Source organism: Tiliqua scincoides, chromosome 7, assembly GCF_035046505.1.
Source record: "Tiliqua scincoides isolate rTilSci1 chromosome 7, rTilSci1.hap2, whole genome shotgun sequence".
Lineage (NCBI taxonomy): Eukaryota > Metazoa > Chordata > Lepidosauria > Squamata > Scincidae > Tiliqua > Tiliqua scincoides.
Genome location: NC_089827.1, coordinates 18,991,334 through 19,018,013, shown reverse-complemented (window position 1 = coordinate 19,018,013; position 26,680 = coordinate 18,991,334). Strand labels below are relative to the sequence as shown.

General features: G+C 41.8%; 1 protein-coding gene across 1 annotated transcript in view; it reads right to left on the bottom strand.

Annotated features, from left to right (window-relative positions):
* Positions 1-26,680, bottom strand: part of ANO6 (anoctamin 6) — a 47,744-nt gene that overhangs the window by 8,515 nt on the left and 12,549 nt on the right. Inside the window, exons 4-15 of the mRNA XM_066634427.1 lie at positions 25,524-25,802; positions 23,643-23,756; positions 18,000-18,115; positions 15,859-15,993; positions 13,737-13,842; positions 12,301-12,361; positions 10,964-11,109; positions 10,163-10,240; positions 7,497-7,719; positions 6,182-6,351; positions 4,343-4,440; positions 1,634-1,764 (exon numbers count right to left, since the gene is read on the bottom strand). Coding sequence (XP_066490524.1) covers positions 1,634-1,764; positions 4,343-4,440; positions 6,182-6,351; positions 7,497-7,719; positions 10,163-10,240; positions 10,964-11,109; positions 12,301-12,361; positions 13,737-13,842; positions 15,859-15,993; positions 18,000-18,115; positions 23,643-23,756; positions 25,524-25,802 — 1,657 coding nt within the window. The remainder of the gene's footprint in view (positions 1-1,633; positions 1,765-4,342; positions 4,441-6,181; positions 6,352-7,496; positions 7,720-10,162; positions 10,241-10,963; positions 11,110-12,300; positions 12,362-13,736; positions 13,843-15,858; positions 15,994-17,999; positions 18,116-23,642; positions 23,757-25,523; positions 25,803-26,680) is intronic.

Sequence of the window (26,680 nt, the reverse complement as noted above, 5' to 3'; positions counted from 1 at the left end):
AGTACAATCGAAAGCTTTACCTCTGCAGAGCTTCCTGCTCTGTAATACAGATAAATTCTCTGTGTGATTGTGCAAATTCAATGGAGTTCACAGCAGTTCTCCTGCAAAAAATACTAGCACAATGCATCTTCCCTGGGTACTGAAGTCCTCAGATCCCCCCAAAAGCTGTTCTTGGGAATCAATGTACCTTTGCCAGTAACACAGGCTGTGGACTTGGGGCCGTAGGGTAAGTGGGAATAGCTGGAAACCACTAGTGGAGGTACTGCTAGTAACTGCTACTCTGGATGCTACCCTCAGTATGATGACTGAAGACATTGAGGATGATCATAAACTGAATCATGGCTTCATGTTAGCTTATTTGCACAGCACAGATCTTAGGATGCATATAGACATATAGGAACTGGTGTGGGGGTTTGGCTGTGGAGCAAGCTCTACATCCCCCTCCCCTTCACTCTAGTATTGAAACATGTACCTGGCTCTGAATCTAGCATAGATTTTCAGACCAAGAGGCTCTGAATTTTTTAAAAACAAGTTTCAGGCACTATCATGCTTAGGCCGAAATCCTAACCAACTTTCCTGCTCTGACACAGCGGTGCCAATAGGGCATGCACTGCATTCTGCAGTTGGGTGGCAGTCACGGAGGTCTCGTCAAGGTAAGGGAATGTTTATTCCCTTACCTCGGAGCTGCATTGCCCTTACCTCAGTGCTAGAAAATTGGTTATGATTGTGCTCTTACTCTCTTAAACATATAGGCTTGTGCCCTAAATTCCTCTTCCCCCAACAGAAGTCACTTTCATTTGCACAAAGGGTAGGGCAGCTTTTGTCCATCTTTGGATTCCATGCACAAGTTTCACTTCTGCAAGCTTCTTTCCACATGTGGTGCTGAGAATACAATCCATGGTCTAGATCTTTTAAAAATCCAATCTTTTTTTAATTGAAACATTACTCTGAGTAGGGGTTGGTGGGAGTGGTTGTAGGGTTGTCCAAAGTGACAGACAATCAGCACTCTGAACAGCTGATTTGTAGTGAGGGTGATGGCTTTATCACTGAAAAAAGGGAATGACTGCAGCATATCGTACAGTTCCCTTCAGAATCAGTTGCTCCTCAGTTTTGGAAAACTGAGGCATATGTCCAAAAGGGGGTGAGTGCAGATTGACAGCAGGCTCACCACTCAATATTGGACATTTGGACTCGATCTTATTTCATTTAGAAGATGATGATTAACATGTCTACAGTGCATTTCTATGCATCTCTGCTCAGACGCCCTACAGTTAAGACTTCCCAGGAAAGTAGGTATAGGATTTTGGCCCCAATGTCTCACATACAACCCAGTGAAGCAATGCCAGGAGAGAAGTAGGCCTTTTTCTCCTATTTGAGGGCTTCCCAGAAGCAGTTGAGAAGACAATAGAACGCTGACCTCTTTGAACTAATCCAACAGGGCATTTCTTATGCTCTTTCTGTAAAGATACCTTTAAAAATATAACAAAATCCAGCCTTCCCCCCAGCCTTCCCCCCTCCCTTTATTTAAAGGCTTGTACTACTTTTACCTAAGATTATTTAATAAAATTATAAATCCATTTTTAGATTCAGTAACTTTTCCCATGAAAACAGGAAATAAGCATTCCTGACTTACCCATTTCAAGATACTCATAAAACAGTCCAAGTTTGCCGATAGGTTGCAGGTGGTAGTCCTGTTCCCAGCGTGGGATAACTTTTTCTGATCGAGCAGCTGCACAACACCTTCCAATCAGATTCTTCAGCCACCTGTAAGTTTGGATCACCAGAAGGATTTAGTTTATCTGATCAAGAGAGTGCCATTGTAAAGATCTTGTTCATAGTTGAATTTGACTGCGTGCTTGGATAATAATGGGTTAAATTTTTCAGTGCCTCACACTGGGATAAACTACATGCTCTACGCAGCAATATACATTTTTTTCTCTGATGCTCTTTTCAGAACTAAATGCAGCCTCTGATATTGTGAGTTTCAGCAGAGGGACCACAGAGGAAAAAGCCTGCTTGACAATTCCTGCAATCTCTTGATTCAAGATAACCTGTAGCTCAGTGGTACAGGATATGCTTTCCATGCATATTGTGCCAGGCTCAATTCAGGGCCTTACCAGGTGGGGCTGGGAAAACTACATGTCTGCCAGTCATTATGGACAATACTGAGCTAGATACACCAATGACTGATTTTGTGTAAGACAGCTTTATATGTTCACTCCTAGCTGCTTTTAACTCCGTGGATGAAATGGTATGTGAACCTGTAGCTTTTCCCTTGTGAGAGAGAAGAGCTTTTTGGGGAGGAGGGGCATTTTCTGTGCAAAAACAAGAAGAAAAGAAAGGGTTAAAACAACTGTCCAAAGGGGATTGGACAGACTTATGGAGGAAAAGTCCATCACAGGTTACAAGCTATGATTACTCTATGCAACCTCTGGGTTTAGAGCCTCTCTGAATGTCAGAGGTGAGGAAGTGGCAAGAGGATTCAGGTATCTTGTCTTGAATGTTCCCTGAGGCATCAGGTGGGCCACTGTGCAATACAAGAAGGTGGACTAGATGGGCTCTTGGCCTGATTTAGCAGGGCTCCCCAGCTGTTCTCAGTTGAAATTCACAGCCTTTAGGGTTGCTTTTGCTTGAAAAATAGAAGTTGAAAGCGTAAGAGGAAGGATATACACAGCTCTATGTAGCATGTAGTCTGACCTTCCATCCCACATAATGATGTAAATTACAACAGCTTCATTTTCCAACCACCAGTTAAGAATACAAATACCCACAGGAGATAAGAATAAATACAGAGAATATTTTCTGAATGGCAATAGGATACAGTATTGGATTTTGCTGAAATTAAATGACAATAAGTAATTTCAAGATCAGCAGTGAAGTGAGACAGTATGTATATGTACACTGTTTTGTAGAGCAATAATAGTTGCCATTCCTTGCTAAACAGAGGTTAATTGTAATTTGTTGATGGCTGTAGATGGTCAGTCCTGTCATTTTCAAAGCTATCGCTCAGATGTAATGCTTTATGTAAGACATCTGACTTCATAAGTAACTGCACTGAAACACCTAGTTTGAGTCAACTACTTACTGACTTACTGATCCTTACTGACTCCACTTGCATTATTGTCCCAATGTACCTTTGCTATTTTAGCATCAAAATTTCCAAATAATTTGTTTAACCAATTTAAAACAGATGGTACAACCAATTTTAAAATACTTGCCATTTTCCAAGGTCTTTTACTCTTGAGTAAAAATATTAAATTTTTACTAATGACAAAAGGCCAAATCCTATCCAATTTTCCAGTGCTGGTGTAGCTGTGCCGGTGGGGTGTGCACTGCATCCTGTGGTGGGGAAGCAGTCACAGAGACCTCTCTTCAAGGTATGGGAACATTTGTTCCCTTACTTCGGGGCTGCATTGCGGCTGCACTGGTGCTGGAAAGTTGGTTAGGATTGGGCCCAAAGGTGGCAAACTTTAGGATTCCTTCCAGTAGGTTGTAGCCAAATAAAGGTAGTTATGATGAGCTTCCCATTTATTTCAACCCCATTTAGTCATGACTAACTAGCCACTAACCTTTGCAACCATATTCGCCAAATGTCTTTTGACACTATTGACCATGGTGACAATCGAAAATTTAGGTTCAGCTTTGGATGATGTTCATCAATATTTGAATAGCAGCTTTGGTTTAGAGCAGTTCCCAAACTGTGAAGAGAAGTGTAGAGCAGTTGCATTGCTCTATTGCTTGGTAGAATAGTTCCCAAACTGTGGGTCAGGACCCACTGGTGGGTTGCAACCTGATTTTTGGTGGGTCACCAAAAGGTGATGCAAAGGTCAGATAACTAATTACCTCAAGCCCTGAGGATACTGAAAAATCAGATACTGTTGCTACTAATTACCTTGCAAAGAGCTCAGCTCCTGCAGTTTGCAAGTACGTGTAAATTCAGAGAGATAAAGTTTAAGGATCTTTCTTTTGAGTATTATTACTTGTAAATAGATAAAATATTTCTTTCTAGATCTCCTTTTTTAAAAGTCTGGTAAACTTAGGTAGGTCTCAGTAGAGTGTCATTTTAAAATGTGGATCCTGGTGCTAAAAGATTTGGGAACCACTGATGTAGAGTGATGGTGATGGTTAAGTTGTGGATATGGCATGGGGAAAAGGGGTAAACCCTCTCCCACACCATGCCCCTGATCCATTTGCAAAATTAGCAAAAACAACTAATTTTAAGTCTCATCACCCTTCTTGGGTTTCTGATTCTTAAAATACTTTTGTGAAAACATGAATTTCCTGGACCACCTTTTGGGTTCTGATTTGCTTTAAATCCCTGGTGTGAATACGATTTACTTACGGAAGTAGCACTTCTTGAATGTTATTCCAGATTGCTTTGCCTCCCATTATAATTGTCAGCTGAGTGGTAAGTTCAAGAAGACAACCACCTGGATCACACTAAGGTTGGAAGAGGCAGAAACAATGCTTGAAATTTTACCATTCTTTTCCTTGGAAGGAACAAATTTTCAATTTAACATTTTGTATTAAAACACACGCTAACTTAAAATGACATTATGCTATCTTGCCAAAGGATATTATTGCAAAAAATTAATCCAGAGGTTCCCAAACTGGGATGTTGGGATGCCCCAGCCAGGGAAGCCCTGTCTCTGCCCCCTTAAGGGGCAAGGCAATGGTGAAGGCAGTGATGTGATTGCCACAATCAGTCGCTGCTGGGGACAAAAGTTTTTTTTTAACTTACCTGTGGCAGCGCCAGCCCTCCATGGGTCTAGGGAATCCGCAGACCCCTCTGCAGGGCTCCCTGTGCCTCCAAACTGTAAATAGTGAAAAAAGCCACTTCCAGATTTCTTCACAAAACCTGAAGCAGCCTTTTTCGCTATTTACAGCAGTTTGGGGGATGGGGAGCAGACTACCGAAGTCAGGGAAGTCTTAGAATTTGCTTTTACTTTATTTTGAACTTTGCCTCTTGATCTCAAGTATACAATTTACTTTTCTCCCTTATTCCATTTTTAAAATTCCCAATAAATCTTTTCCCTCTAGCTTTATTTAAAAAAAAAAATCTGTCTGGTTCTTTAACCTAAAGAACAATCAGTCTCCCATCTCCATAGCCTTACTCAGGACTATGCAGAGAAGGCTTAAGCGAGTTCCATAATGGTACAGGGATGTGTGGGTGATAGGGAGAGAAGCAAAGGCACTCATCCTAATACTTCCACTCTCTGTCTCCCTCCTTGGGTATCTCACTGACAGGTTAGCAGAGGGATTCACAGCTATGGGGAAAGCTTGTACTGTGGCTTCACACACAGTGCTGGTGACAGCAAAAGAGTACGGGACACAGGTCTGACACAGTGCACTGTATGGGTGTTGACATGATCTAAGGCAGCCATTCTCAATGTTGTTCTAACTACTCACTGACCTCCATGATCTTCTCTGTGGTCTTCCTCTCTTATGATGTGACTTCCGGCTTCAGGGAGACTCATCTGGGTTCTGCAGCTCCTTTCTACGGCAACAGTATGCAGTAACAAATTGTTTGCCTCTCTTCCTCCACTGGCAGAGCGGCTCTGCAGGCTGGATCTGGCATTAGGAGAAAGCTGTTCCCATGCAGCGCTTTCTGTTCTGCACCATAGCCTATTTTCTTCCAGTTGATCTCCTCATAAACTTGCACTGGGCAGCCACTTCTGCTCAGAAATTGGGTGCAGAGCCTGTTGGGTCAACGGGCAACACGAACGACTACCTTGCATGAGTTTCTGCGAAGATCAGCTTGAAAGGTAAGATTCTGCGGTGCAGAATGGAAAGTGCCACACAGGGATGGCTTTTTCTGAACACAGCTGCCGACAGTTTGAAGATTGCCGCTACAGACTGTTGCCCTAGAAACTGAGCCATGCAACCCAGATGAGTTTTTCAGCATTTTTCAACTGCTGTGCTTTAAATGTCCGCATCACATCCGCGAACCTTTCGTGGTACACCAATGTTCCACAGCACACCCATTGAACATCACTGATCTAAGGGGTAGAGAGAAGCACAGATACAGGAAGCCAAATTTGGTTCTTTCTAAGGGTTACCCTAGAAATTGCCATGGCAGTATTGTCATTTGCTGTGTTCACAACCATTAAGAAAAGTTCATTAAATAGAAATGATTCAGTGTGAATGGGAGTGGTGTTGCCTGTCACTAATTCATTCATACCTCTTCATTTCTGTATGTTCCTAGCCAATAAACCGGATCACCAGGGTAACCTACAAATTTACCCTTAAAGAACGCAATGTAGAAACATGAAGAATAATAGTTGACAAATTGGAATAAGAACATCTTTGTGGTCAGACTGTTTTCATAATCAGTCTGTGTCCTTGGCAGTTCTGTTGTTGAGAGAGAGAGAGAGAGAGAGAGAGAGAGAGAGAGAGAGAATGTTAACTTGAAACAGCTTTGGAAACAAATGCATAGGCACCTTGCAGCATTGAATACAATTTACATCCTTGTAATCTGGATTATTTAGAGTTGCTTTATACACTGCAGATATTATGCTAATTCCATTACTATGTGTTATAAAAAGGGAAAAAAACACAAAGGCTTTTCAACACCGAACAAGCAGCAATTCTCAATGCAAAAAGCTTCCAGCCAATTCAAGACATAATGAACATAATATTTTGATGTGATGCAAATGAAAGCATATTAAAATGCAACTACGTTAGCTGCACTGAAATAGGACAGCTCCTTTAATGTAAATGACCTGGATGAGAACAAAATCAACGTATTTGCAACAGCTTATCTATTTACTAAGAAGAAAATTCTTTAGAACATGAACTCTTTTCCTGTTTATTTACAATAAAATGGCTCCCCTATCTATCAACAATGCTAATGTAATTGAATGTGTTATGCAGTGCAGATTCATTTTTACAAAACTGGAATTATAGTAATCTTCTGTGCTTTGTCAGTTTTATAAGTATACCACTGTAAACAATTGATCTTTCATGCTGGCAATGCAGAGATTTCTCAGGCAAGAAGCTAAATGTCATATTTCTTTGATAACATAGAGAGTCTGTACAGCAAGTGCTCACCGAAAGTTATGGATAGATTCTTGGAAATCTCAACTTCAAGAGAAACGACTTATAACCAAACCAATTTTACCATAGGCTAATTGATATGGGGTCTTCTAAATAAAGACCCCAAACACTCTAAAACACTGAAATAAATGTGAGCTTACCAGGCTGGAGAAAACCCATGCAGAGGTGGGGAGAATGTGCAAACTCCACACAGACAGTGGCCCTGGCTAGGAATCAATTTTTTTTCTCTCATCAACTTTATAGAGAAGCAATTTAAAATGAAATGACTTTAAGTGAGGATTTGCTGTACTTTAAACTGTCTGTAAGTGATTGCAAGCAATGGTGGGAACATCCTGAAATACATGGCAGAGATACTCTATGATTTCCATTTCTCATTTGCGGACACAATACTTTGCTCCAAAGTCCCTGCAAGTTTTATAGCTGGGTTATGATAACCTTACCAAAGTCAGTAATCATTATTGCTACTTTCTCATAGATCATATTCAGAATCATGATGATGATGAAGCTGATGACTGAAGCAGACACTGAGGTTGCTGCTTGCGGAGTCAGGTACTTCTGGATCGCTTCTGTTCCATTAATACTTGGGAGTGTTGCAGAAAACACCAAGAAAACAGACAGCCGGTATACAATTATGCCAATAACAGAGGCAATAATGAGCAGAATCTAAAAACAAAGAATACACATAATCTTAAGTAACATAATATAAACATACAGGTATTCTATTTTTTTAAACTGTATTTTTTTTACTGGATTGTGTTCTGTGCTTCTTGCAGTGGTAGAAGAAGATCCTTTTGTGGGAGGGGAGAAGAGGTAATTTTTAGATTGTATACTATGCACCTCCAAAATGTGGCAGCCCCAAAACACAACCAGATTCTCCTGTTTCCATTCTCTGCTTGCTGGTCTACAGAATGTCTCTCACTATCTTAAATAGATTTTGGCCCTCAAAATGTCCTGAACTGCAGTCAGATTAGTGGGGGGAAAAAACTGACATCAATGGCCTATAGCGGATCATGCTCTGAGACCTATTTCTGAGACTGTTTCCTTGAACTTTCCACAATGTTACATATTCTTTTCATGGTTGGCTTGACTCCTTTTAAATTTTTACTTTTAATTAAGGCAGCAACTTTGAGAAGATTAAAGAGCTCCCAGCTTTGCTCTCTTAGCCGAAATGAAAAAGCTAGCAAAAGGCCCATTCATCTGTGACATGATATGGAGCCAAACAACTGGAATAACAAAACTGAAAGAAAGTAGGAGGGTGGGTGGGTTTGTCTTCAAAATAACTCACGTTGCTTTCATGGAATGGAACAAGGAATTTAATGAAAAATGCAGTTCTGAGAACAAGAGGCTACATTTTCAGCTGAAGGCCTGAAAGTATTTTGAAAATACAAAAAGAATTTGCCTAGGAGTACATTTGTATATAAAAGTATCTGACTTGCGGCCCAGTCTTCTCCTCCCCCTGCCGGTGCAGCCACGCCAAAAAGGCATGTGCTGTATCCAGTGGAGGGTAGGGGGATTTTGCTGGTGCAAGTCAGAGGAGAGGAAGGGGGCAGAATGGCTGCAGATAATGTTAGGATCTGGCACACACCATTGCCACCAGATCCACTCCCTCCTGTAGCCTCCCCCTGCCACCATTCCAACCCCATCCCTCCCACCTCCTGTGCTGGTTTACCTGCTCCAGCACATGGCTAGCATGGCAGCAATGCGTGCCAGAAGGCTCTGGTCTTCCGACCACATTCCAGCAACAAGCACTGCCAAAACATGCTCTATGACTAGCTTATGGTGGCCAGCGATGGTCTTATACAAATGTTCATTGAATAGCCAATTTTATGCAATAACCAGTTTTATGAACATGTTTGGTTACATGTCTGTTCCTAAGTTATTTTGATCATAAGTAACTACAATAATGCCCTGTCTCTGTTGCTGCAGCTGTCAGTTTCACTTCAGACCTTGTCAGTGTTGTCAGCTCCATGCCCAAAGTTGTCTGTTTCCTACTCAGTGTTGTCCATTTCACTTAGGAAGTTCTCAGTGCTGTTAGTTTCACTCCCAACCTATTTTATTCCTTTTGGGGGGGGGGGTGGTCACTGTTAGTTCCACTTAGAACTTTGTCAGTTTTATTGTGGAGCCACCTAGAATGCTCCTGAGTAGCTTCCACGGCCACAAGTATCAGGTTCAAACTAGAAGTTGGAGCTGAAAGTGTACATTTGTAAGTTGAACGTTCATAAGTAGATATACATGTTTGTTCAGTTCAGCTTGGGATGACAGGGCTTCTGCACTCAGTGGCTTGGGTGTCAAGGATGTTATTCTGGTGGCAAATGTGTGTTTTCTGCTACAGAGTTATGGAACTCAAGCATCCTGACATGTTTACCTCTGCTGAACCATCCACAGAATACATGTTCCACTGTGCACATGGATGACCTTTTTAGGTGTACACATTAAATTTTAAAACATACCTTTAAAATATAACCTCCGGTGGCCCAAAGAATCCAAGAGATCAAGCTGAGAAACTTCATGCACAAGAGTTGCAAGTAAAGGATTCAGAAGCTGGGGGGATCAAGATGCAGTAAGGAAGCAGAAAGGCAGCTGAGCAAAGACACACAGAATTCCATCCAAGATAGCAGAAGAGAATAGGAAAAGGAAAAAGGGGAAGTCTGAAATCAGAAAGAATAATGCTAGGAAGTCTTAAAAGGAAGGACCTTGAATCTGGTCCATCTTAGAATCAGAGTCAATGGCACAGTGCCTACATGGCATAATCCTTTTGTTTCACTGGACTGCCTTAGAATGAATTTGGAAGCTGGCTTTTAAAAAAGTGCTCCTAGGACAAAATCTCTCGTTCACATGGAAGGCTTTAATATGGAAGGCTATCAATCTTCTCTGATGTTCTTTCACTGCTAAGGGAGATTCTGATGTGGGGTGCCTTATTTATTTTTTTTTTTTAAAAGCAATTTTATTTTTTGAGATTTAATTTTTAAGTGAAAAAGTCATGTGAAAGGACCATACCACATGAACACCTGCCCATTAGAGGAAGATCATAGCACTTTGTTCATTATAGCACAGGTCATGCAGATTTTAAAAAAAAAAGGTAAAAAAATTGTAGTTGTAATTTTACCCAGAATAAGACAGCACTTGTACATAAGGTCATCCTTACACACTTTCCACAAGCTGTGTATGCCACATGCTCTTCTTGCTGTTAAAAAAAAAAGATAATTAGGCAATGGAGAACATTACTTGGACATCCATGTATCGCATGCACACATTTTTCATTACTTCTCAGCGTTTAAAAATTACAGACCAGGTTTCTGATCTGTTTCCATACTAGAAAGTTTTATATTTCATGCTGGTCCAGAATTTTTCTAGTTTATAAACATGCAACTTTCAAACCTTCTGAGCTTTGGTATACCTGGTTGACAGTGCAAAATAACAGCATGAGCATGCTGTATAATGGGACACTTGGTTGATTACGGCATAGGTTTGAAGCCTAAGGGCGCAATCCTAAACCCTTATGTCAGTGCTTTCCAGCATAGCGATGCCAATGGGACATGTGCTTCATCCTGCAGTTGGGTGTCACTCATGGAGGCCTCCTCAAAGTAAGGGAATGTTTGTTCTTTCCTCAGAGCTTCACTGCCCTTATGTAAATGTTGGAAAGCACTGACATAAGGGGTTAGGACTGCGCCCTAAATTGATGATGTCACTTTTGGCATAACATAACTTCCAGGTTAATGATATCACTTCTGGTGGGTACTAACTGATTGTCATTCTAAAAAGTGGGTCCTGGTGCTAAAATGTTTGAGGACCACTGACCTAGGCTATAATTCATTTATATACACTTTCAGCTCTGGCCAATGACAATCCGATCCAATGTAATTTTTAATAGTATCTCTAAGCACAAAAATTTAATAAAAACCCTTACCTGAGTGATTTCATTTATTACTACACGATCACATCTTGCTTCATACTCTGGACGTACTTGCTCTTCTTGCTCCAAAAACTCAACAGTGTCCCATTCATATTCCAGCTCGGCCTGCCTTCGTTTCCAGAACTCCAGGAACAAAGTAACTGGTCAAAGGAGAAACACAGAGAGTTACAATGTATAAGCAGTGTGTAAGTTAGGCATCCTCATCAAAAGGCCACTTACTTTGAGCAAAAAACTGGAGTTGTCTTGCTGGCTGGTGGAATGGCATCAAGTTTTTATCAAGGAAATGGTGATAACTTGTTTCTTTAGAAAGTGATTGCTGGGATTTTGGGGGCTTCTTTTAGTGACACATTAACATGTCTATGCAAACAGGGAAAAGCAAGTTTAAACTTCGTGTTTAGATTTCCACCCCAAATATTGTATGTAATCAATAGTCTGAAATCTGTATTGTAAGATTGTCAAACATGCTTATTTTCAGAGAGCCCTTTCCACATCAGCTTGTCAGCTAAGGAGCTTCTGCATTTCTTCAACGGAACAGTAGCTCAATACAATGTGATATGCTGTAGGGTGCACCTCATTTCATATGGGACACTGTCCAAGTCTTGCTTAAACCATAACTTGGATCTAGAATCCACAACCTTGGATCTAGAATCCAAGGCCCAGAACCTACACCTTCTACTTATCAGGATCAGCTGAAAGTTTGATTGCTTCTGATATTCTTACTGAGGCGTTTCTAATGAGCTTCCAAGCAAGTCTAGGGTTCCCCAGCGGATAATTTGAAAATCATTGCCCTGGATGTTTGGTATTCGAGATGAATGGATATTTTACCAATGTGTGTTTAAAAGAAGACAACAGTCTATGAGCCAGCATGGGCTAGTGATGCCAAAAAATGGTACCAAGAGAATTGTACTCTTACTGAACTGGGATAGTAAATTCTAAAAATGCATGCTAGACACCCCACATGGTCATGCTGTATTTACATTATATTTGCATCTGTGTTTGTACAGGCAGGCTCCCATATCACAGGGGATCCATTCCAGGCCCCCCCTCCCTGTGGATACAGAAACCACAGATACAGGAGAACCTTGTTTCCTCAGCCCCCACATGCACCTATCCCTTGCTTCTCTCCCCTATGCACACTAATTTGCACTGGTGAGCATCTGAAGACCACTGGTGTGCATAGCTGGCCACTTGCTGCTTGTGGTGGAGGCCAGAATGCACACTCCAGCTGATCGCCTTTTGAACCAGCTAGAAAGTAATGTAAATAAATAAAATTAAATTTTATGACTAAACAAATGTCCCCCATAAAAATAGTGTATTTTAAACTAGCTTACCCCATATTCCCATGAACACTGCAAACACTAATGTTCCAAAGCTATCAAATATACACAGCTTCTGTAAAACATTAATAAATAAAACAATTAATAAAATAAAACATTAATAAAGATTAGCTTATAAGATAATAATGTATGATTTTTCCACACATAAAATGTGGTGTTCTTTTTGTTATGATTGTTGCTGCTGTGCCCAATAACCTTGATTTGGTAAGGGGACATGCAGAATCACACACTTGGATCCTTCTTTGTGCCGTGAAAATGGTTGTGGAGGGACAGTAACCCCACATCTAGCACCTGAGGTTGTGCACTTGTTCCTTCTGCACCATAGACACAATGCCTAGCAAATGGTCAGTGCCATTGGCTTTGACCACACTCATGAGCTCTAGGGCAGGAGAATGACTGAAATCAGGCATCTCTCCTTGTCCCAGCTCTAGATGTTGTATTCTTATATGTACAAAATACCCACCAATGGAAGGCAAATTAAAATGCAGTGTTTATAATACACTAAGCACAATACATCTGGGACTATTTAATAATAAATGTTTTGAAATGATTTTCAAGAATCACTCTCTGATTTTTTTTTTACATTTACCCTTTTCTTATCCCTAATATTTCCATTCTAATGTGATTCTACAAATGTAGGGAAAGAATATATGAGCTCAGGGCTGCTCCATTTATGAAGTAAAAGAAAGCAGTTCTGTACCAGGATTCCTCTCTTCAAAGTTCACAGTTATTCAGAACAAGGGTTATAGGTGGTAGTTCCCAAACTTACGGCAGTCAAGGCACCCTTCATTTATGGTGGCCTCTTTTTCCTGGTTCTCCCATGCACCACCATTGTGGATCGCGCACGATCGCATGTGATCCAAGATGGTGGTGCCTGGGAGAGCTAAAGCAAACATTGGGAACATTCTGAAGCACCCTTGTGAGTTTTCTGTGGTGCCCTCAGGTGCCGTAGAGCACAGTTTGGGAACCACTGGCTGTACGTATCTGGTAGAAAGTCAAGTTGATGTCCATTTCACTAAGGCACTAAACCAAAACTGTTTAGCTGACCAGACACATAGAATACATTAAGATAATGAAGGAAATATAGGACTATATTATAGGACAAGGACAAGGATTATAATATAGGACAAGGCCTGGAGAAAGAACCCTGGCTGCTGAGGAAGGTTAGCAGGGAAACACACGCCCAAGATCTTTGAATTCTGCATTTATTTTTCCCAGGCATACTAACGTCTATGCTGATTGCTCCTTTTCCAATATTCCTTTTTAACCTCTTCAGTAAGCGGATTGTTACAAAGATACCGTAAGCTTCCAGAGCATTTCCTATGTAAGAAGAGACCTCTGGAAAATGGGACTGAGCTACTTCATGCAAGGGCAAAAGAGCTCAAATTTAATAATGTGTTTCCCTGTGTTATAAGATGTAATGTTGTTACCTTGGAAGATTCACAGGTGATGGCGAGGTTCCAGTATGTACATTCCTGATCACACTGTGGGCACATGATGATGTTCCCCCCTATGTTACTGTCACATACCTCTTGGCTAAAAAGACAAATAATTGATTTGCAATGTTTTTATCTGCCTTTTCCCCAGAGACATGCATGCTCAAGGTGGCTAACATTAAATATGCATAATAACATAGAAAACTACCCATAAAACAACCAATTAAGGTAATATTAATACAATATACAGATATAGCCTGGTATCAGCCGGGTATAGGTTCACGCTGCTACAGCGGATACTGAAAACCATGCGTAGCAGTGTACCCTACTCAAATTCCCCCATTGCGCTCATGATTCATCTCTCTTCTTTGCAAACTCTTTGCCATAGGGAGACTTTTCTTCTTTTTGTTTTGGAACAGGAAGCAAACAGTGAGAACCTAGAATGTAGTTGCTAGAGCAGCCAGTTTCAACCACTGTACTGTGGCACATTAGTGTGCCACGAGTGATCCACAGGTGTGCCACAGGAATTTGGGGGGAGGTCATTTATTAGTAGGGCCGATGGGGGATGTGAGCCCCCCACTGGCAGCATGGTGTGCCTTGTCAATCGTCAAAAACTTGACAATTTTAGTGCCTTGTCATTGTGCCATGAGATGAAAAAGGATGAAAATTGCTGTGCAAGAAGAACACTACAGGGGGCAATAGTGAGAACTCTTAACAGGAAGATATATAGCCGCTATGAGTCTAGGTTCTCTCTGTCTGTTTCCTGTTCTAAAGCAAAAGAAGAATTTTCCTTTTGCAAAGTATTTGCAAAGAAGAGAGACCAGTCTACATCTACACATGAGTAGATGTGTTCTTAAACATTTTTTTTTTTGCAGATTTCGTTTTTCCCAATGAGGAAACATGCAGAAAGTGGTGTTGTGTGTGTTTATTCCAAGGTCACTTTTTAAAAAAATAATTGTAAATTATAATCACTTTAAAAGTGTACTAGGTAAGTGATATAGGTGGTATAGTGTCAGCAGATGCAGTCACATTACCCATGCAACCCCCGACAGACTTCCCAGTTTATTTTTTCACATATATATATATATATATATATATTTTTTACAAAAATGAGAAGTGCAGAAAGCGGTGTTATGTATTTTTATTTTGTTATCACAGAAAAAAGTCACACCTCTAGTTATGAGTGTGATGGGGGAAATTTCAGAACCATGGTTAAGTGAAACCATGGATATGGGACCTGCATATATGGGGGAGGGGCTGTACAAATATAAAATCAGAGAACGAACAAGGCATCAGTAAAAACTGGCAATAAAAGCAGCGACAAGATCAATCGAACAACGAAATATTAACACAGCATTAACACCAGCCATTCTTTCAGGTCAGTGAAGCACAGTTTTAGGCTCTGAATAAATGAAACAGTACATAATGTGAAATGGCAATTCCAATCTGTGCCATTGGTTGTGAAAGAAGAACAGGCAGGAGCAATATTAACATCATTTAGAGTATTTATGTATTTTTTTTTTTTTAAACAAAAAGTAATTCACAAAGCAGTTTACATAGCTAAACAAATAAATGGTTTATTACTATAAATAAATATAATGGGGAATAAGGGTGCTTAGAAAATAGTACAGAACATGTAAGGAATCAAAATCTACATACTGCAGTGTACACAGAAGTGTCTCTACGGTAGCGTTTCTCAAACTGTGGGTCGCGACCCACTAGGTGGATTGCAAGCCAATTTCAGGTGCGTCCCCATTCATTTCAATATTTTATTTTGAATATATTAGACCTGATGCTGCATGGTATGTGACTGCATTTGGGGAAATGTAACAGATCTATACTTTTAACAATCTACTATGTATGTTCGTTTAGCAATGATAGTAAATGGGACTTACTCTTGGGTAAGTGTGGGTAGGATTGCAGCCTAGGATTGTTAAAAATGTTCCTGCTTGATGATGTCACTTCCAGTCATAACATCACTTCTGGTGGGTCCTGACAGATTCTCATTCTAAAAAGTGGGTCCTGATGCTGAATGTGTGAGAACCGCTGCTCTATGGCATGCAGTATGCTACTCTCTGACTGTTTTGTAACTTTGGCCTGAGTAGTTATAGGTTACCTCCAAGTGCAGTTGTCCTTTGTCAAATATCCATACAAGAAGCATCCAAGTCCAACAACTGCTGCCAGGACTAACATCTGAGTATAGAAACCCAGCCAAGCAAAATAGATCCCAATTTTCTCACCATAATATTTCCTGTTGATACAAACACACCCTTTGAAAATGCAGACACCATCCTAAGGAGAAAATTCTCTCCACACTCTATGATGGCAAGCATACATTTCTGTGACCTACCTTCATTTTTGCACTAACCTAGGATTCCATAGAGCAATCACACTTCACAGCTTCCTCCTCTCGTTCCATGACCTCCAAGATGATTAAAATGAGCGATGACATGTTTTTTTTTATAACTGCATCAGGCATAAATTAACAAAATTCTTTTCCTGCATAGAGATGCAGAAATGGGAAAAGCCTTACCTAATTTCTACATGCATCTGTTAAAATAATAGGATGTCTGTCTGAAAGGAATTCTATTCAGTGGTGCCAAGACAGCAACTCTGTTGAAATGAGAGCATGTCCAAGGTTATTCTCAGGGTGCTGTCCACCGCTGTGAAATTTTCCTTCCATGGAATTTCACGAAAGATCAAGCTTAGCCATTCGAGTGGCAGCACAAGATCATTTTATTTGTAGTTAATTTTTAGAAGCTGCTGCTAAGCAGGTTGATTTTCTCGGTTAACATTTTTAATGTCGTCCCCCCCGTGTGTGTGATATATATATATAGATAGATAGATAGATACATAGATACATACACACACACGCGCGTGCGTGCGCGTGTATAACTATATATATATAATTTTTTTGTTTTAAACAAATTTCTATTCAACCTGCAGGAACAGAGAAGCATACAAATATTCATTCATTTACATCACAATCCTAACTTTGGGCTGAGTTGGTGCAGCCATCCCTGTGCCAGCTCAGAGTGATGCAAGCATGCTGTAAAACACATTTGCTATGACTCGTGAGCAGGCAGCGCCAGCCAAACGGCCTGCTGGCACCATATCCCATCCTAGCGCAGGCCAGCACAGGTAAGGTTATCCCAGGTGGTGCGGGGGCTGAAAAAGGGCATTTTGGAGAGGGGTGTTTTGGAGAGTAGGCATTTTTGGGTGGGGGGAGAGCAGAACCAGAGGAGGATCGGGCCTGGGAGGGGGGTTGGATCGGCGGAGGCCTACAAAGGGCTTCCTGGATTTGCACCAACAATATAGCTGACATGGATTCCCAGAAGAATGGCTGGGATTTTACTTGGGGTAAGGGGAAATAAATCCCCTTACCCCGAGCAGACATCCCTTGGCCGCCTGAGATTCACTGGATGCAGCATAGGCCACATGGTGCTGCTGCTCCAGTGCAGTTTAGGATTAGGTTGCCTGTTACATTAAATTAAATGGATTTAAAATGATGTCTTCCTACTAAGCTAGACTTTTTGATTTATTAGATAAAGATATGTAGATATCTTGAACATGCTCAGAAACACGTGATGAGATGTTTGGGTCCTGATATAAAAACAAGCACTCCATAGCCACAGAAGTTCAACAAAATCAGTCAGGGTGAATAAGAGAGGCCTACAAAATTGAGGGTCAGAAAAGTTTTTCCCAAACTTTAAGGTGGTTTGATATGAATGTGGGGTGCCGATTCCAAAAATGGCATCCGTTTTGCCCTATCACGCCTAGTTTTGGAGATATAGTATAGCCTCATTAGTGAATGGTTCAAGCAGCTTCCTCATGAGGAAGCAATGGTGTAGGCTTCCTCATAAGGAAGCTGTTTGAATCATTCACTAAAGAGGCTATGCCGTGTCTCCAAATCTAGATGTAATAGGGCAAAACAGATGCCATTTTTGGAATCAGCACCCCAAATATACCCAGGAATTGGTGTAACGTTTAAGGAAGCAAACTGTGTGTTGGCTTGTGCAATCAGGACCTCAAATATATATTTTTTTTAATAAGCAAGGAAAAAAGTATGCAAAATATAACTGAGATCAGCATGCATACTATTGGCACATCTGTACACATAGCAAAATACACATATATTGCAATCATAATAGTTCACTGTCTACATACACATTTTTCCTTTATATAATGTCTATCCATGGAGAAAAAATGTACATATTAAGTGACTCTTAAATACCTTTGATGTCTATCCATACTTACCTTACAAGATCCAAGGGCTGCAGTTTGAAAATATTTCGAGGATGGGCCCATTCCCTGTACAGCAAATATCGTTCATTTGGGCAGTAGGGCTCCTCTGACTGGTAATTGAATCTTGACTGCAAAACAACATTTTTGCATGTAGATCAATGAAGAACGTTTGAAAATAAAACTAATTTCTCATTTCTTCTTTGAATCAGCTCACATTCTGTCCCCAAATGCATCACTTTTCCGGAAATATTAGGAGTCAATGCCTGAGAATCCCTTCCGATCAGTCTACACCTGGACTGCTATCACACTCAGAAACTAGAACTAGTCTCCATTTGATGTTTTTTCAATGCTGCTGCTGTCATGTGTGCAATATAACAGAGGTCATAAACTGCCATTTATGGTGGCAGTTGGAATTAACATGGTGGTTGTCCACACCAGGCAAAAAAACCGCACAATCAACTACCTTTTCAGTTTTGGTGTGGAAAAAACATCTGGAGACTGTTACTAGCTTTCTTTCAATGATCAGGTATAAGCCACATATTGGTCTTTAGCAGTGGTTCCCAAACTCTGAGCCATGACTTCCTGGGGAGCTACAGAAACCAGCCAGTGGAGCAGCAGAATTCTCGTGAAAAACCAGCTGCCTTATACAATATATAGGATTGTAGTCCTAATGAGGAGCCATGGCCAATGGTTCAGTAGGTCAAGGAAAGTAGGTCACCAGTTGAAAAAGTTTGGGAATCACTGTCCTTTAGGTATGGGATTCTTCAAAGTCTTGCTCAAAGCCAGGAGTGAGTGCCTAAGACCAAGGAATTCTGAAATTTGTTCATCTTTAATGTGAACATTTTATTTTTCTCTGGATATGCTTCACCACTTATAATCCAAATAAGCAGAGGGAATATTTTGAGTGCCCAGCCCAGTAAATCCAGTCACCAATATTGTTGCACCAATCTTTGCAACAACCTGAGGGTATCACTCAAACATTGAGAAGCCTTTGAATTTGGAGAAAAAAACAACAACCAAAAAACACTGTTTTGGCTGTTGCAAGTCAAGACTGGGAATTTCTGTTTAGATCAGGAAATTTCCCCTCACCCCATACAAGGTCTTTGTGCTGGTGGGAGATGCCTTTATCCATGCCATTCTGGGACATTCACTTCTTGAATCCTTTTGTTTTGTTTTGGAAATTCTAGCTGACCTATTGATCTCCTGAGAAAGACTTTGCATGAAGGTCTCTGCTTTTTGGAACCACATGCGGCTGCTCAATCAAAGTTTTCCTAGTGTACACTTTGACTGTTGTCCAAACATCCTTTTCCTTGGACCCTTTTAGGATTGCTCTGCCTTTTGGTCAAGAACTTTTGGTAACTCAGCTGTCTGCCTTGAATTTCCAACCAGATTCTGTGAAACTTCATCTCCCAATTCCAGTTCAGCAGCTATAGAAGGGTATACTTGATGTTAAATCCCCTCTACTGTTCTATTTCCCACAAGCGCCCTACTAGCAGTGTGGCTTGCTGACTGCCCCTCTCATCTCTGAGATTAACTGAGCTACAAGGCTGTGTCAGAAACTATTCTAAAGTCCCTATTTTTAGTTTAAATCTATTTTTCAACCAGTTTGGGTGGAAGCCCAGACTCTTTTCTTTAGACATCCTTTAGCACAGAGCAGCCAACCAATCCACCAAATCCTCTGAGGATGACACTATAGTAAGAAAACCTTAATCTGCTGCAGAGCAACCTACCTACTGAAATATGGGAGTATCAATAAGAAGTGCTACACAGCAGGGAGCCAGCAGGACCATTGTAAGCAAGATCAGATTTGCTCATTAAAGCATTTGTCCCATGTTTCACAAAGCTATTAACGTGAGTCAAGCCACAGCTGCATCTCTGCATCTTGACCACTTGGGTTCCTGATTTCTCTGCACCCAGTAGGAGAATCCCTCTGGTCTTCTCCTGTCTGCCCAGGAGCCTTTATATCTCCCCCCCCACATTGGTTTGCCTCCTGGGTAAGTATGGCCAAGCTAGGAATTGAATATAGATATTAGATTTTCTCTCCCACATCCTCATGCAACACTGCTAGCCAGGGCTGCCCCCATTCTATAAGCAATTGTATTGGGCATGTAATCACTTGAATCACTGTTCTTTTGTTTAATTGTACTCTGATACTCCCCCATCCCTCTTATTGTACATTTAATTCCCTCAATAAATAATACTGTGTTTGCTTCTATACCGGTCTCTCTTGCCTATGGTAAACACCAAATTCAGCTGGGGTGCTATAAGAGCCAACAGCTAAATGTTTCATAAACACACATGTTTCTGTACGCTAAGCATGTGTAGTAACAAAAGTATGGTGCAGAACCAGCTACTGGTTATAGTCCCTGTCTGCTTTCAGTGATAAGCACACACGTGGATGTTTGTGCAAGACAATCTGAGAATGAATGACATGCTGATGGCGAGCACAGAGACATACAGGTTGTGCCTTGTTATCCACTGGGGTTCCGTTGCAGAACCTCCAGTGGATTAAAGAAAAAACCAAATACCAATACCAAATACGTGGAAAATAGCTTTAAAGACCCACTACCAGGATACCACTTGCTCCTCCATTGTTGCCCCAGAATGCATTGGCATAGACCAGTGGTTCTCATTTTGGTGGGAGGGCTGCAGAGGTCTCCCCACACCTCTTGCAGCCCTACATGGTTCAGAGTAAGTCCAAAGCACTCCTCTTAGCAACGCAATCCTGGGGATCCGCTGCCCTAGCCCCTCCCCTGCAAGAACTTACTGAGGGAGTAAAGCTTCCTCAACATTTGAGAAACGCTGGTATAGACACTATACCACATTCAGCCACTAGATGGGGTGAATAATGGAATCTAATGGAATGAAATTACAATTATTTAATAGCATGAAGAAACTGGATTTTGGTGCTTTTTTCCCTTGTTACAAGGTATTTAAAGGTGTACCTTAGTATCAGTGATGAGTCAAATCAGTGGATACTGAGGTCCCACCTGTACTATGTACTTAATGCTGCAGACTCCCATGAAAACACAGAACTTGAATAATACACTCAGAAGGACTGATCCATAACACTGCATTGGTACAAAAAGATAGGACCATTTCCTCAGCCCTTAAAATACACCACTAGGAAGTGTGTCCTGCCTCCCTCTTTACACTATTGATCAGTCCTAAGTGTCTTATACTATAAAGGTTTTTACCAGTAGTGGTACAGAAGTAACAGTGGTTGCAGAAGCTATGACCAGCTCCAGCTAATGGAGCAAGAAAAATAATTCCCTAATCTAGGATGCTAGAATCCTAGGGCAATTATTTCAGGAGGGTACAGTTGTGCAGGAGACAAAGAATCAGGTTCTGAGCTTTGAGCAACTAGGCCTGTTCAGGAAAATCTGCTCATAGAGATAATTTCTTTACACATTTCTGTGTGTCCAATGGCAACAGTAGTGTGATATCTTCTCCAACACCAGCATAAATAGAGGTGCTTTTGAAACAAGTCTGAGGGTCAGCTACTAGGACAGGCAGTTAGATCAGCCTTGCAAATAAGTTTTTGACCTTATCACACCTGTCTCTCCAGGCTCTTTTACAACATTAGTTCTGCTCAACAGGAGTGCTGGAGCTCTATTTCGAGAGCTTCTCCAGGCACCTCCTGACACCGGGAATGAGTGCAAGTGCGTTATCACAGCTGCAAATTCTGTGTCTCCCTGCATTTAAAAGGATCAGGAGGGTATATGGCACAACAGTAAGATGCAGTAGCATCTTACCAGGTTTATTTCAGTTTGAAAAAACCTCAAGGCACTTATTGCTAGCTTATTGGAAAGGATCAGGCAAGGAAAAGGGATGCTGCGTGTCTAGACTTAATTCTGCTGGCCACATTCAAGTGGCAAACGGTACCTCAGAGGAAAATGAAGACAGAGGAAAAAAAGTGCAAAACTAAAGGAAAAAAAACCCCAAATTACAGCTCAGAAATTCTGTTTCAAAATCAGCTGGAAGGCTATAAAATATAGAAAATTCCATCCTTTGCACTAGGCTAAAAATAAAAAGGTATAGAAATAAAAAAAGGTATAGAAATAAATAATCCACTTGCTTCTTGATTTCACTTAGAAAACTAAAAGCACAGTTTTATTCTTTTTGAATACTTAAAAATCTTTCTGACTAAATTTTAAGGAAAGACCAACACCTGAAATAATTAATGGCCCTTGCCTTAAAAGCCATTTCTGCCCAATGTTGTGTATATGCAACAGGGACCAAATGTGTACACCTGTGGGCCAGGCAAAAATGGGTTAACTTATGGCCCAATCCTATGCAAGGGATACACTGGTGGATCTCATGATCCACCAACACATCCAGTGGGCTGTTACTGGAGCATACATTCCACAGAGCTGCTGCTAGCACAAAGACCAGGACGCTGCGTGTAGGTGACAGAGGATCACAGATTGTCCACTGCACTAGGTAAGTCGGCGGCAAGGGTGGATTGGGGTTGAGAATAGATCAGGCCGAGGGTAGTTCGGGGCAGATTTGAGTAGCAGTGATTGGGAGCGCCAACCCAGGCCCCATATTCTCCCTTACAGCTACCCAATTTATGTGAATAGAGCTGGTATAGATCCAAATAGTTCCACTGGAGACTAGGGAGTAGGGACTAGGTAAAAAATGTCTTTATGCACCTCTCCACTGCTGTCTGGGCCCAGCTGACCCGCAGGATGCAGCAGAGACTGCGTCATTGCCACTGCACCCTGTAGGCCGGCCAAGGATAGGACTGGACCATAAATGCTTTTATGTTATTTATTTTTAAGTGCCATAAAGAAAAAGTACTATCTGAATATTTTGAAAAAATGTTATATTTGGGAATTCTGATCTCACTGGACATATTCAGACAGTTCAAGAAACCACAGTGTGCTAGATTGTGAACAAGCCAGGGCTACCCAAACCCAGGCCCAGGGGCCACTTGGGGGCTCCCAGTCAGGCCTGCGGGGAGCCCCCAGTCTCCAATGAGCCTCTGACCCTCTGGAGACTTGCTGGAGCCCGTGCTGGCCCGACACAACTGCTCTCAGCATGAGGACGACTGTTCGACCTTTTACCTGAGCTGTGGGATGAGGGCTCCCTCTGCTACTTGCTGTTTCACATCTGTGATGCAGCTGTGGCAGCAAAGGAAAGGCTGGCCTTGCTTTGTGCAAGGCCTTTTATAGGCCTTCATTAAGACCTTCATTCATTAAGACCTTCATTAAGACCTTCATTCATTCACATAAGTTCCATCTCTAATATATTCATTTATGCAAATTTATTCAAATTTTAAATGTAAATTAATTCTTTTTGTCCCCAGCCCCCGACACAGTGTCAAAGAGATTATGTGGCCCTCCTGCCAAAATGTTTGGACAGCCCTGGAACAAGCCAACAAGCATGTGTATAAACACACACTCTCCTGCCTTTTCTCTTTTGTCTTGCATTTGCCTGGTTAAATAAAAAACTTCCTAGTTTATCAAACTATAGTTTTTCATTGAGTCCAGACCAGAAAATTGTGGTTTAAGCAATCCTAATAAACCAGGATATCAAAGTAGGATAAAACCATCATGCCCAATTAATGCTTATGCTTTCCTACTGACTTTCATTGGGCCTGCTGTATCACTTTTGTTTTCAAAAGGGTGATTCTTCAAGCACTAGACTTACATCATGGAGTGGAAAAGCTGCCTTGTAGATTCCAGAGTCCAGCAATTTGTTGATGCCAAACTTTTTCACATTGTCTCTTACAGCATACTCCCCACGGCAAAGAATAAAGTGAACCTGAAAAGTTCCAGAAGTTAATTCTTACTTAGGTATGAACGAGCTAGATTTGTAGGAGACAGACCAAGGTAAATTCAGGGGTTAGAAGTAAGTTAAAGGTATCTCGAAATGTGCATAGTCAATATCATACCACTCCAGAATGACTTATCTAGCAGAGACCTCTAAATATCTCAGATTTGGTAACCCCATTATATGATAACTTTCTGCCTGTTGATGTTATAACTCTTGAGAAATAAAAAGATTGTCTCACTCAATGAGTCAGCGATGACCAAGCTATCAAAAGATAATTGCAATAATCATGTGATAACTTGGACACCAAAGTTGACTCTCAACTTTCATTTTGAAAAAAGTAGCTTGCTAGTTCTCACGTTTGTATGTCCTATTGGAGATAAAGTGTTCAGTGCAAAATCAACATTCTGCCTGTCCTTCAATGTGGACGGCATCATCCAAGTGTCTTATGACCCAACCCTAACTAACTTTCTAGCACTGATACAGCCTCACTGCAGCCCCAAAGTAAGGGAAAAAAACATTCCCTTACTCTGAGGAGGCCCTCATGACCGCCCCTCCAGAGTGCACCACACACCGCATTGGCACAGCTGCATCAGTGCTGGAAAGTTGGATAGGACTGGGGCATTTGTGATTACCTTGATGCAGAACAGAGGAGACCCATGTCGATCTTTGTGACTTGGAAAGGGGTATAGGATCCATCCCCACTCCCTTTCCAGGCCTTATCCTCTCCTTCCTCCCCCAGTTCCTCCCTCCCCTGCCTTCCCCCCCTCACCGCCTTTACGGTGAGGGGGGTTGACTCACCGCCAACCGGTGGCAGTACCATCCAGAACTCCCTCGATGCATCTTCTTGGTATTGAGGCCCAGCACTGACGGTGCTGGGCGTCAGTGTGGGGGCCGCGGCCTTGCTGCTGATGCTAGAGTGCCTTACGGCACTTTTTACAACACCTGGAGCTGGTTGTAAGGCCAGAGCACCCACAGTGAGTCCAAAAGGGCAGGGGAGTCCAATAGGATCAGGCTGTAATACATTATACGTCCAGTTCTGCATAATGTTATAATACATTATATGCGTCCAGTTCTGGTCGCCACATCTCAAAAAGGATATAGTGACAATGGAAAAGGTGCAAAAGAGAGCAACCAAAATGATTACCGGGCTGGGGCACCTTCCTTATAAAGAATGGCTATGGCATTTGGGCCTCTTCAGCCTAGAAAAGAGGCGCCTGAGGGGGAACATGATTGAGACATACAAAATCACGCAGGGGATGGACAGAGTAGATAGAGAGACGCTCTTTTCCCTCTCATATAGCACCAGAACCAGGGGACATCCACAAATGTTGAGTGTTGGGAGAGTTAGGACAGACAGAAGAAAAGATTTCTTTACCCAGCATGTAATTAGTTTGTGGAACTCTTTGCCACAGGAAGTAGTGTTGGCATCTTGCCTGGATGACTTTAAGAGGGGATTGGACAAATTTCTGGAGGAAAAGTTCATTACGGGTTACAAGTCATAGTAGGTATGTGCAAGCTCTTGGTTTTAGAGGCAAGCTGCCTCTGATTGCCAGATACAGGGGAGAGCACCGGGACGCAGATTGTGTCTGGTCTTGTGTGCTCCCTGGGGCATCTGGTGGGCCACTGTGAGATACAGGAAGTTGGACTAGATGGGCCTTTGGCCTAATCCAGTGGGGCTCTTCTTATGTTCTTATACCAGATTGTCATTTGCATCAACAGAAATCAGGGCAGACTGAGAATGTCACTGAGACTTACTATCCGGCTCCTTGTTGCTGGATTGAAGAATGTGTCCTTGTCTTGAATGTAAAAGTCTGACAAACGGTCATTTTCAAAGGGGGCCGTAAAGAATTCCTGCTCCGGTTTGATGACATTTTCATCCACGCTGAAGAACCTACGAATGCAGCTAAATGCTGACTCACGAGTTTTCAGGTCATTGGGTTGCAGGGGCAATTTAATGTGCATGATTTCAGCATAAGTGCACAGCACCTCCCAGGGAGCGTGCACTTTGACAAACGTCCGCTTTTCATCCAAGACCTGCAGTAACAGGGTATTAAAATACACCAGAATGTTAAAGACCCTTCATAACATTTAAACGCCATTCTTAAATCTCTTTACGGACAAACAAAAAGACATTTTGGGCAATATCCCCTGGGAAGATCCCCTGCACAAACCCCATTGTTAGTAATAGCACAAAAGCCCTACTGGAAATGCAGTGTATAATTTCTATAAATGGAAGGACAGGCCCCCCCCCCTATCTGCGGGGGATAGGTTCCTGCTGCTACTGCGGATGAAATTGCAGGTAGTTACAAATCCTATGTACCTAGTGAACAAAGAGAGATTAATCCTCAATTCGATGTTAACAGGAACTGGAAGTGGACAGCAGAGGAAGCTATTTGGAAATGGAAGAAGGCAGAAAGAACACTAGACTAGTAGCTGCTAGAGGAGGTGACAGTGAGTAACAGGAAACAGTCTAGCATTTTCGCTCTCTGTCTGCTTCCTCTGGTGTCTCTTCCATCCAATCAGCCCCAACACTGGTGGCCAGTGAAGAGCCATGTGAAACAAACACAGGGCAAGGGTTTGAGCCTGTGTGGCAACATCCACCAGTTGGGAGTAGCCCTTATGCCAGGAAAGGGATTGGAACAGATCACAAGGGGAGCTTCAGCAGTACTCAGGGGGAACCGTGTGCTCGTAGGTCACTGAGCAAAGACATCAGCTGGGAGGCAGGCAAGATGGGTTCAAGCTTAGCCAAGGGACTTGCCTTAATCTTTTGCATGATGGCCAGAAGAGCGGCAAGTGTGTCTAGAACCAGCACTAGCTACTCCACAAAGCTGCAACCAGAGATAGCAGGAGACAGACATAGAGAACCTAATCTGGCTTTTAACATCTTGCATCACTGCAGTGTTGGGCACACC